This window comes from Malania oleifera, chromosome 8, assembly GCF_029873635.1.
Source record: "Malania oleifera isolate guangnan ecotype guangnan chromosome 8, ASM2987363v1, whole genome shotgun sequence".
NCBI lineage: Eukaryota > Viridiplantae > Streptophyta > Magnoliopsida > Santalales > Ximeniaceae > Malania > Malania oleifera.
In genome coordinates this window covers 100,042,377-100,055,132 of record NC_080424.1, presented here as the reverse complement: position 1 = coordinate 100,055,132, position 12,756 = coordinate 100,042,377, and the positions used below count along the sequence as shown (strand labels likewise).

At 36.0% G+C, this 12,756-nt stretch overlaps 1 protein-coding gene across 1 annotated transcript in view; it reads left to right on the top strand.

Moving 5' to 3' along the window:
• Positions 1-12,756, top strand: part of LOC131163125 (protein ACCUMULATION AND REPLICATION OF CHLOROPLASTS 6, chloroplastic) — a 44,394-nt gene that overhangs the window by 23,703 nt on the left and 7,935 nt on the right. Inside the window, exons 4-5 of the mRNA XM_058119866.1 lie at positions 1,179-1,439; positions 1,540-2,506. Coding sequence (XP_057975849.1) covers positions 1,179-1,439; positions 1,540-2,506 — 1,228 coding nt within the window. The remainder of the gene's footprint in view (positions 1-1,178; positions 1,440-1,539; positions 2,507-12,756) is intronic.

The following is a 12,756-nucleotide window of genomic DNA, read 5'->3' as shown; positions in this document are numbered from 1 at the left end:
TTCTCCTTCTCTCCCTCTTGCAATTCCTATGTATGACACCCCTCCTCCCTTTATATGAATGTGCTAAGGCACATTAATGAGAGGATAGGGTACATTAATGAGAGGATAAGACACATTAGTAAGAGGATAAGACACATTAGTGAGAGGATAAAGCACATTAGTGAGTGGACACGTGTCACTCATCCCTCATCCAAGGGGACCCATATTAACCTTGTATCAATTATCATTATTATATGTATTTATATATTTTGGGATCATTACATATTCAATATAATCAAATCGATAGAAATGGGAAAATATAAAATTGTATCACCGGCCTCATTTTTATCTCCATATTCATGGCCTCCATGTATCCTCTCATAACCTATATTGTCATTTTCATTGTGTCTATTCAAATCAGCTCCTATGAATGTCTTTTCAAGTATTGGTCTCCCTTGTAAAATACTATCCATATCTTCCAAAATTATCTTTTAAGATTTTTTGCGAAGCCTATTTAGGAAGCATATGCACTGTTGACATTTACTATCTTTAGGACTAGAGCTATCTTTATTATTTATGATCCTATCCCCTAGTCAGTATCAAATGATCAAATCCCAAAGATAATTTGTTGACATATCTTGTTTGGTTCCTAACTCCTAATGTCTTCAGTGACCATATAACTGTGTGTGTTGAACATATTCATTTATCTCATGGCATAATGATAATAAGGTGGTTGATTGACTCATTCCACTGTTAGGTTCTTTGGATCTAGGAGACCTTTGAGATGAATGCATTGATTCTTGAATTAAAAGTTTCCAGTTGAGGTTCTGAGCATTAATTTAAGGCCATTTTTAGTGAATCTTATTTTATTTTTTGCAATTTTGCAATGTTTTTTTTGGATTTTGAGCTTATTGAGGCAAAACTTGTTAACCGACCCCCTTGTGCAAAAAATAAAAATAAAAACAAGAAAAAGTTCTGAGCTGGAAATTTCATGTACTGTCCACAGAACATCAACAAAATTTGTGGAACAAATTAATCAGAAAATGGTCTATGATTTGAAATTAAGTATCACTACAATCTGCCAGAATCATTACTTTATGGACAAAAGAAAAGGATAGAAAAGCTAATGGGTCAGGGGCCCATGTTGGCCATATAGTTTATGTGTATAATTATGCTGGATCATGAATCTTTTATCGTAGGAAGAAGGAGCAAGCAGTCTTGCACCAGATTTACAATCACAGATTGATGAAACATTGGAAGAGATCACCCCACGTTGCGTTCTTGAGCTTTTGGCTTTGCCCCTTGGTGATGAGTACAGGAAAAGAAGGGAAGAAGGCCTTCAAGGTGTGCGCAACATTTTGTGGGCCGTTGGAGGAGGGGGTGCTGCTGCCATTGCTGGGGGGTTTACCCGTGAGGATTTTATGAATGAGGCCTTCTTACGGATGACAGCAGCAGAGCAGGTGATATTCTACCCTGTTTTTGTCTAAGCAGATTTATTGTGGTGCTTGCTTGTTTTGACATTCTCTTTTGTTATCTATTCTCTGTTCTCCCCATAACAAGGTTGATCTATTTGCTGCCACACCAAGTAATATTCCAGCTGAAAGTTTTGAAGTTTATGGAGTTGCAGTTGCACTTGTTGCTCAAGCCTTTGTGGGTAAAAAACCTCATCTCATTCAAGATGCTGATAACCTGTTCCAACAACTTCAGCAGATTAAGGTAACGGCTCCAAGGAATGATGTCTCTGTTTATCCTGTCAGAGAGAGCTGTGAAATAGACTTTGCTTTGGAGAGGGGTCTTTGTTCTCTGCTTGTAGGAGAGCTTGATGATTGCCGCACTTGGTTGGGCTTAGACAGTGACAACTCAGTGTATAAAGATCCATCTATTGTTGATTTTATTTTGGAGAATTCCAAAGACGACAAGGAAAATGAGTGCCTTCATGGGCTTTGTAAACTGTTGGAGACCTGGTTGATGGAAGTGGTTTTTCCCAGATTTAGAGATACTAAAGACATACAGTTAAAGCTTGGGGATTACTATGATGATCCTACAGTTTTGAGATACTTAGAAAGGTTAGACGGAGTTGGTGGTTCTCCCTTGGCAGCAGCAGCAGCCATAGTGAGAATTGGGGCTGACGCAACTACAGTGCTTGATAGTGTAAAGGCTAGTGCAATTCAGGCACTGCAGAAAGTGTTTCCTGTTAGCCACCAGGGTGAAAACATGAAACGCCAAGAAGAAGATCAGATGAACAACTCTGCTATTGTCATAGAAAGTGAGGTGCCTGTGGAGAAAGGCAATCAAGTTGATTCTGCCAAAGTGGCTGAGATTTCTGGAACAAATGTTTCCCATCAGTTATCTGACCAAGAATTGATTACTGACAAAATTAAAGATACTAGTGTGAAGATCATGTGTGCTGGGGTTGTTGTTGGACTACTGACTTTGGTTGGCTTAAAGTATCTACAAACTAGAAATGGCTCATCTGTTATACATAAAGATATTGGTTCAGCAATGGCATCTGATGTCGTAAATGTCGGTATGATCTAATGATACTTGTGTATGTGTTTTTTGTGTATGAGGCATCCATTTACATCTGGTGTAAGAAGTTGTGAAGTTTACACCTCAATTAGTTTTTTGTGCAGTCCTTTTTCTGGCAGCTGTTCTGTTTGATTAGTTTCACTAACTTGCTTGTAATGCTTGCCAAAAATTGTGCTGATCACATATTGATGGCCATTTGATCATAAAACTGTTATTTATTATAAATAAAGTATTGATTAAAATGCTATCTATGAGCTGTGTTTGGAAGAAATATTTTCCAATCTCTGATAATCATAATATTTGACTTTGACACACATAACAAGAATAAGATGATTACATTCAGCCAAGTGAAAACTTTAACAGAATATCTAGCTGTTAAGTGATTGTATGATTCTCAATGCTGCGACGCATGAGGAGGCCATCTAGCTATACAATTCACAAAGTAGTGCACAGCTAGATGCCCTCTTCAGGAGTATATAACTGGGGTGCCCAAATATTATTTTCCACAGGTGCGCGCACACACTGAGACATACAGACCTGAGGCTCAGAACATGTGAACTTACATACACATATACATATAATATATATGTATATATTCTGAGCCTCAGAGATCCACTTGCTGCTTACTTAAAGGAGACCTTACCTTTTGGCCTTGATGCTTTGCTTCTTTCTGTAAATGTTCTCCATTTGAAAGAGATGTATTTTGAGACAAATTTTGTTTTAGACATGCAAGTCAATTGATTTCTGAATCCAAAGAAAGTTGTTTTGGGATACAGCCAAATAGTATAACTTGCAACTGAGGGTGGACCACCTACATCTTCTAGGCTGCCAATTTTGCATGCTTATTTTAGGCATATATAAAATATTACGTCTGTATTAAACTTTTCTTTGTATTGTGTAATTTCCTTTTTTGTTGGGGTTTTTATGTAAATATGTGTTTTTTGTAGGTATAAATACTTGGCTTATAGTGTCAATAATCAATTTGAATCAAATTTGCAATTCTGTTCCCTTCTCTCTCTCATGCTGCCCTCCATATCCTCTCGTTCTTCCTCCCCCCTCCTTTCTCCTTTTACTTCACTTCTTTTCTTTTCTGTTCTGTTCTGTTTTTTTTTTTTTTTTCTCCTCTCTTTTTCCCCTGTTCTGCTTCTGAACTTTCTCCTCTGTTCTTTCTATTACTTCTGTCTTGTTGTTTTCTCCCTCCTATCTTCTCCTTTTATCTTCTTCATTATGTGCGCCTCTCTCAATTCTATCTCTTTAATTCTGTTTCTTCTTTGTCCTACATCAATTTGGTGTCTGAGTGAACCATGATCACCATGCAGCAGAGTCTGTTATCACCTGTAATTTTTTTAAAAATTACAGTTGTGCCCCTCCAAGAGAAATTTTAATTTCCAGGCATCAATTCATGACATTTCCTCCATTAAAACAGAACCCTGTGAAACACCTTTCCCTGCAATTTCACCTTCATCCAACCAGGGGTATGGCCCCACATGCCCCTAGAAAATTTCCTAGCTACCACCTGTTGAAACCCCACATTTTCTGGAGTTGCTTTGACGCTCAGCTCCCCTCGATCTACTGTCAGCGTAAGAATCATCACTTGAGGAGCCTCGCTGGTGGCGCACACGATAGTGACACGTGTCATGCTGAACTAGAATCATCTGCTGCTTCTAGATTGACAAGAAATTGCTTCCAGCCATGATATTTTGTTTTTCTCCCTGAGGTTTTGAAGCTGAATTGAGGAACTTCAAAGTGTTAGTGTATGTTGCATGCAATGTTTTAAAAGGCAAAAGTGTAAGGCAAGACGAGGTGTAAGCCTCATGGCATTGAGGCTTTTGGGAATTTAATTTTTTTATTAAAATATAATTAATTAAATTATAAACACTAAACTTTATAAATTTTATTAAATAATTACAATAAAATTTATATTATTTTTAACCCTAGATAGCTTAAAGTGGGGGCTAAAGTTGGAACTTCAAGTCTCACCATACATTTGTTGGTTAAAAAGAGCCACATGCCCCTAAATATATACATGCATATATAGATATACGTAACAACAACAACAATAACAACAAAAAGCCTAAAGTATCCCACTAGGCGGGGTTGGCTACATGAATTCTTTTCCACCAATACACCCGATCGAGATAATTTTCCCCCTTTAGCTTAAGAGCTATTAAATCCTTCCTCATTTCCTAACTCCAAGTTGTTTTAGGTCTATCCCTATTTCTTTTGATAACAAAAACAATAAATCACTCCTCCTCACTGTTGCACTACTAGACCTGCGTTTCAAATGCTCAAATCATCTAAGCCGTCCCTCACTTATCTTGTCTTTAACTAGTGCTATGCCTAGTTTATTGCGTATATGTTCATTCTTTAATTTTTATTTTAATGTTATACCACTCATCCACCTTAACATTCGCTTTTTGGAAACTTTTACTTTTTGTATATGTTGTTTCTTAGTTGCCCAATATTTTGATTTATAAAGCATAGCTGACCTTATAGACATCTCATGGAACTTTCCTTTTAGTTTTAAGGGTGTTCTACGATAACACAACTCACTTAACACGCTTCTCCATTTTACTCAACCTACTTTAACTCTATGTATTACATTCTCTTCAATTTCCCCTTCCGCTTGCATAATAAATCCAAGATATTGAAATCTATTAGTATTTTTAATTTTTTGATTATCAAGTTTAATCTTTACTCAAATACTTTGCTTTCGAAAGAAAAAAAAAAAATCTTCTCTCAAATGCCCACTTAATGTTATTGAAATTATATTTCATATATTTTGTCTTACTCCTACTTTATCTTAAAACCTTTAGACTCTAAAATAGTTCCTCAAAGTTCTAATTTAGATTCCACACCACTCCTACTTTTATCAATCAAGACAATATCATCTGTGAACAATATATATCAAGGGGTCTTGTTTTGGATATTCATAGTAAGTTTATCAAAAGAAATGGTCCACGATCGCATAAATTGGCGAAAAAGGATTCATATAGCCGACCCCACCTAGTGGGACTTAAGACTTAGTTTTTTTGTTGTTGTTGTTATAGTAAGTTCATCAATCACTAAAGTAAAAAATAAGGACTCAAACCTCCTGATGGACACCTATTGTGATTGGAAATTCTCTAGATTCCCCTTCTACAATCCTAATGCTAATCGTTACTTTATCATACTTATTGTCAATGATCTCAGTATATCTACTACAGACTTCTTTTCTAAAACTCACTAAAGAACTTCCCTAGGTACTCTATCATAGGTTTTTTCTAGGTCAATAAAAACCATATGCAAGTCCATCTTCTTTTTCCTAGACTTCTCCATTAATCTTCTTAAAAGATAATTTGCTTCTGTTGTCGATGTCCGAGACAAAACCAAATCGATTATTTGAAATTCTAATTTATAGGCTTATTCTTTGTTCAATTAGTCGTTCCCATAGTTTCATCGTTGACTCATATTTTTTCTTGTTCTATTTTCCATTTTTTCTTTTCTCTTTCCTAACTTTTTTTAATGTACGTTCTTCTCTCTTCTAATAAATCCTTTGTTTATTAAAAAAAAAAATGTATGACTCATAATCTTAATTCTGCAATGGTTATTGCAATTTTGAATATCGCCTTTGTTTTTGTATAAAGGTATTAACGTGCTTTCCTTCCTTTCCTCTTGTATTTTCTTGGTTTTTATAATATTGTTGAATCGATTAATTAACCATATACTTCCTTTATCCTCAAAAAATTTCCAAACTTCTATTGGTTTGTTATTTGGTCCTATAGATTTCTACTTCTCATTTTTTTTAAAGCCATCTTAACTTCAAGGACTTTAATTTTATGAATAAATCTCCTATTTTTAGTCTTTTTCGCATTTGTCACTTCGAAGCTTAAGTTTTCAGTTTGGTTTTCATTAAACAACTTATTAAAGTATCTCCCCACGTCTCTTTTATGTCTTTTTCTTTGATTAAGACATTATCATTCTCGTCCTTTATACATATTATATTACCTAAATCTTTGTATTTTCTTTCTTTAGCTTTAGAAAGTTTATAAATGTCTCTCCTTTTGTATCTAGTCTAGAGTATGAAATATTATAAGCTCTATGTTTAGTTTCACTAATAACCTTTTTCTACATTTTTTTCTTGCCTCCTTGTACTTTTTCAAGATTTCTATATTTCTACAACTTTGCCATATTTTATACTAGTTTCTTTTTGTCTCGACGGTATTTTTGGATGTCTGGGTCCCACCACCAACTTTCTTTGCTACTTGAGTGTCTTTCTCAGGATTCACCCTTAACCTCTTTTGCTATCTTTATGAATTATAATAGAGTTAGCCTTCTATTCCACATAGTGTTCGCATAAACTTTATCCCCTATTATCCAATTACTCTCGTTAATTATTTTGTCTTTGAATTTTACTATATTTTTTTCTTCAAGATCAACCACCTAGTCCTCTTGCATTGATTTATGTTGCTATTTCTCTTTTATATATATATATATATATATGTATGTATGTATGTATGTATGTATGTATATAACTAGGACTCTATGTTGTGCAAGTTAAGCTTTCACTTGGGATATCTTTACATCATTGATGATCCCCTTTCCTAGTTAAGAAGAAATCTTTTTGGCTTTATTTTGCCACTCTTGAAAGTTATTAAATGTTCTTCTTTTTTATAAAGTAGGTATTCAATATAACCATATCGTAGGACATGGAAAAATTTATAATTGCATCGCCAGCCTCATTTTTATCACCATATCCATGGCCTCCATGTATTCTCTCATAACCTATATTGTCCTTTCCAATGTGTCCATTCAAATAAGCTCCTATAAATGTCTTTTCAGACGTGGGTATACTGTTAATACTTCCCAAAATTGTCTTTTAAGGTTTTCTACTAAGCCTATTTACGAAGCATACTCACTAGTGGCATTTACCATCTCTAGGCCTAGAGTTATCTTGATTTTTATGACCCTATCCTCTATTCTTTTAACATTTACTATATTATCTTTTAGGTCTTTCCCGACAATGACTTCCACCGTATTTTTATGTTTTTCTTTTTGAATGCGCCAAAGTTTAAATCTTGAATTGTCAATTTCTCTAGCTTTCTCCCCTATCCATTTCATCTCTTGGAGGTAGACTAAGTTAGTTTTCCTTCTAATCATTGTATCCACTATGTCCATACTTCTGCTCATAAGTGTTTCTATGTTCCAAGATGCTAATCTAATCCTAGTTTCCTGTGCTAACTTCTTGGCCCTCTCCCATCTATATTGACCTCGTCTACTCCACCCTTGTCCGTTTCTCATTGCACTCAAGTGGTATAAGTGCAAAGTTTCACTTGTAAGGAACACCCTAGTGAATATTTAGTAAGGATTCGTGTTATAAGGATTCATGATATTCATGCTATATATATCCTATAGCAAGACCCTTCTATCTTTCTCTACCCTCTCGTCTCGCTCATCTCAGCATCTCTTGACTCTTCTCTTCTCTCTTTCTCTCCTTGCCTCTTAAATCCCCTTAGTCGTTTTGTTAAACAATCTTCAAATGCAATGGAAGAGAGGTCATTATAGATCCTTGAATAGTTGTTGCTGCTTGTGGAATGAGAGAGGTGGCATAGATGAGTGAAGTAAATGTGAAGATTTGGAGAAGACCTGAAGTACTTCAAGTGTTGAGGGTCTAAATTAGATCTCCGTGCTTCTTCCTACGAATGTTTCAAAAGGTGAAGGCATTAGGTGAGGCATTTTAACCCTTAAGTGGCAAGGCTTAAGCCTTAAGGCATTGGGTGTAAGTCCTTTGAGAATTTTATTTTTAGATGAAAATATGTAAATAAATTACAAAGAGTTTAAGAATTAAGAAATATTAAAAAATCACAAATATAATGTTAAAAAAAATAGCGAATATAATTTGCAAATTGTTGTTGGCCATTCAAGAAAATTGTTAATTTGAATTCATTTCATAAATTGTGATAAGAGATAGCCTTCAATACAAATTTCAAATTATTTTCTAGATCTAAGATACAACTCTCACTTACTTTGGGGAGGTTGAGTTTTAAGAGTTATTGGGTAACATGACATTCCATTTATATAAACATGGAGGTAAAAATTTTCTCACCAAATCTAACCTGAGAATCACACATTTAAAATGGATAGGCTTTAGCTAAAAAGGTGCAAAAGGCATGCCTCTTGTACAAATGCATCAACCTCTGCATGTAATGCAATGACCTTTTTTGGGATTTGTACTTCAGACTGAGCCTCTAGGCGTTTTAGGCATGCATTGCCTTGAGGTGAGCCTCGATTGAGCCTTTTAAAACATTGCTTCCTACAGTAGTTGCTGCTTGTGGAATCAGATTTTTGTCATTCAAAACACAAAGTTGCTGGTGTAGGAAGATTTGGAGCTAATTGACTGTTTGAAAAGGTTGTTAAAGGTCGTGAGAGATTAGTGTTCGTCAACGAAGGCTTTGTGCTTCAAAGAGTGTCTATGAACGAACAAGAAGAACCCTAATATTTTCCTTCTGTAAACAGTCCATGATGTGTATGCTTCTATGGCTAAGGTGCAAAAGGCATGTTTTTTTTGTTGGAGCATATGCTTTTGAGGATTTTTTTGCCTTTCTAATTGCGCCTTAGTGCTTTTTAGGCAGAACAAGTACTTGAGGTACACCCCAATAACACCTTTTAAAACACTGGTTGCATGTTTTTGGAGGAGAATCTCAACACCAACACTGGATTCAAACCTATTTGGTGCTGTTTGAAGTAAGTATTTTTTTTTTTTTTTTTTTTGAGGATTTGAGAAATTGGGAGTTTGAGAAATTGCATGACCATGCTGAGGCCTGAGAGCTTGATAATCATTGAAATTTGTGCTTAATTTTGATTAATGCTTGCATGGCTAGGAAGCATTAGTAAATTTCATAATTCCAAGTTTATCTCCATTTAAAAAATTCTATCCTTTATCGTATACTCCGTTGTTTTCATATTATATAGGAGTAATAGGACCATGTCAACTTAATGTATGTGCATTGTAGTAAGTTTCGGATTGATATCACTTGTAATCAAGTTTACTCTTCATCAATATATTACAAGTTTACTCTTCATCAATATCATTCTACAATGTTGTGTTATTCATGGCCACGAACAAAAGCATTGAAACTTTCTTCACTAAACTTGCACCAATTGATATGTCAAATCTTTGTTTGTTAGACTCTTTCTAGGACTTAGACGAAAAATTTGAGCATCTCATAGAACAATTCTCACAAGTCATGCAATTGTTGGGTAAACACCTTGCGCCCCAATGAGTCTCATATGGTTAGCCGAGGGCATTTTTCCCACTCTAGGAGTTCCTATAGAACCTAACAAGATTAGTCAGGCCCTAAGACAGACTTGCAGACTAGTTTAGAGCCCCGACCTTGAGTTAACCTAGAGTTAAGATTTGATGAGGTTAGTTTTGATGAGCTTGACAATGTAACCGCAGGCATATTCCCCATTCCTAGGTATGCTTGGGAGGGCTATGGAGATGCTACTAGGAGGGTCAAGGTAGATGTGTGTACCTGATGGGAAATTAGATCAATATTCCTTCATGGATTGGGTAAAAGAGACAGAGGATTACTTTGGGTGGTACCGTAATTAGGTGAGGATGAAGTTCAGTAGGCCAAGATGAAACTTGTAGGACCAACGAAGAAGTATTGGCAAACTATTCAACAAACCCTCCAAAAGTTTGATGAACATCCTACCACCTGAGAAGTGATGAGAGAATGGTGAAACCGAAAGAGAAGTACATGAGTACATCCCTCCCTCCTATAAGAACCAAGTATTTAGCGACCTTTTGAGCCATCAACAAACCACTACTATAGCAAGTTATATTGAGCAACTTAAGGAGCTATTGCTTAGGAGTGGTATTGTTGAGATCACACATCACATAGTGACCAAGTTTGTGAGTGTCTTAAGAAGGATGTTAGGAGAGAGGTAAAATTGTTTTCACTTGGGTCTTTAGAGGCAGCTTATAAAAAATCCATTGCCATAAAAAAGGTATCTCAAATACCTCATAGGTCATCATCTCAATTGAGTGTCTCAGTATTCCAAATTCTTCCCTAACTCTAGGTCTATCATTCCTCAGTCTACCCAAGAGAGTAGTACAAAGAAAATAGTCCCATCACATTGCTCACTTTAGTGGTTCTAGTATTCCTCAAGCTAGTAGCTTATATGTGCAGTGTAATCTTTGCCATCCTAGAGGTAACATAGCTGCTTGTTGTCTCCAATGAGTCTTAGATTTGGATTGTAAGACTGATGTCATGCTTTATTGTAAGGATCATAGATGCTATTGAGTACTTGGGAGATGAAGGTGAGCTTATTGATGATATCCAAGAGGATGATAACCATGTTAATGTGGTTTTGGTGTGTCTTGTCCACTATCATGGATAGTGAGTAGTAGAAGAAGATCACTATTTTCCACACTTTCATTTGATATGGGGATAGGAAAGGCAAGCTAGTTATTGATGGGGGTAGTAGCATGAATGTGATCTCGAAAGCTACTCTAGGTAGATTGAACCTTAAGGAAGAGCCACACCCCATCCTTCTAAAGTGAATTGGGTAAACAGGCCAAGTACTTGTTATTGAGAGGTGCCTTGTACCTATCCAAATAGGAGATCATGAAGACAAGGTTTATTGTGTGATGTACTCTCAATGGATGTTAACCAATGTCATGCTAGGGTGCCCGTGGTTATATGGTGATAATGTGACCAATCATGGTAAGGAGAAAACTCATGTGTTTAGGCATATAGATAAGAATCTCATTTTGATCCACACTAAGCCCACACACAAGGATCCCAAGTTTAGGAACAAGATAGCCCCTTTAGTCCCAGTTCAAAAAGCATGTGGTTGTTAGATCATAGGGCTTTTGAGCAAAAAAACTTAGAAAATAGGTATCTTGCCTAGCGAAAAGAAAGTGTCTCTTAGCAATCATTGCCCTAGAAATTCCTTGTTAAGTCTTGAGAGTTTTCATGTGAGTATCCACCTAAGGAAGGGAAATTTGTTAGTTAAGTTCTCAAATGTAATGTAGGCGAGCTTCCTTGCGAGCTACTGTCTAAGCGGGACGTTCAGCACACTACATATCTCATTCTAGGTTCTCAATTACCTAATTTGCCTCCCTATAGAATGAACAAAAAAGAGCATGTTGAATTAAAAGGTAGGAAAATTCCTTGGCAAGGGCTTTGTGAGACATAACCTCAGTTGTTTTGCAATGCCAACTCTTCTAACCTCGAAGAAGGATGGATCTTGGAGGATGTGTGTTAGTAGAGCCATCACTAAAATCACCATCAATTATAAGTTCCCTATACATAGACTTGAGGATATACTTGACATGATAGCTGGCTTTTGTTAGTACTCCAAGATTGACTTGCTTAGTGGATATCACCAAATCAGAGTTAGACTAGGAGATGAGGATGGTTTGTTTGAGTGGTTTGGTCATGCCTTTTGGACTTTCTAATGCTCCTAACACTTTTATTAGTGTTATGACACATGTTTGACCCATTAATAGGAAAATTCGTAGTGGTCTATTTCAATTATATGCTAGTCTATAGTAAGACTAGGATACATCTTCACAAGGTCTTCGTCACTACGAGTGAAGTAAAGTTGTATGCTAACCTCAAGAAATGTAGAGTTTTACAATCTAATATGCTCTTTCTTGGTTTTGTGTTTTTTCACAAGGAATAGCTTGTGATCCTGATAAAAATAGAGCCATTAGGGAATGACCCCAACCTAGGAATATTTTGAGATTCTTAGATTCCATGGCCTAACTACTTTCCATAGGCAATTCAGAAGGCATTTTGGCACCATTATGGCTCCCAACACTAATTGTGTAAAGAAAATGGAGTTCCATTAGACCCCTTCAGCTCTTAGAGTTTTTAGAGATTTCAAGAAAAAGATGAGTCAAGCACTGTACTTAGGCATTTGAACTTTAGTAGTCTTTGAGGTTGCTTGTGATGCCTCTGGGGTAGGTACAGGTGGAATTTTGAGTTAGGACGGACACCTTTATAGCATGTTTTAGTGAAAAACTCTCATATACTAAAAATAGATATTGCACATATGATAAAGAGTTTTATGCTATGGTGAGATCTCTACAACATTTAAGATATTATTTGTTACCCCTGGAGTTTGTACTCTTTTTTGAGCTCCTTGCTTTGCGATTTTTAATATTTCAAAAGGAGTTGAGTCCTAAGCATGCTGATGAGTATACCTTGTTCTTAAACATCGTTCCAGTGTTCAGAATAAGGTAGCTCATGGCCT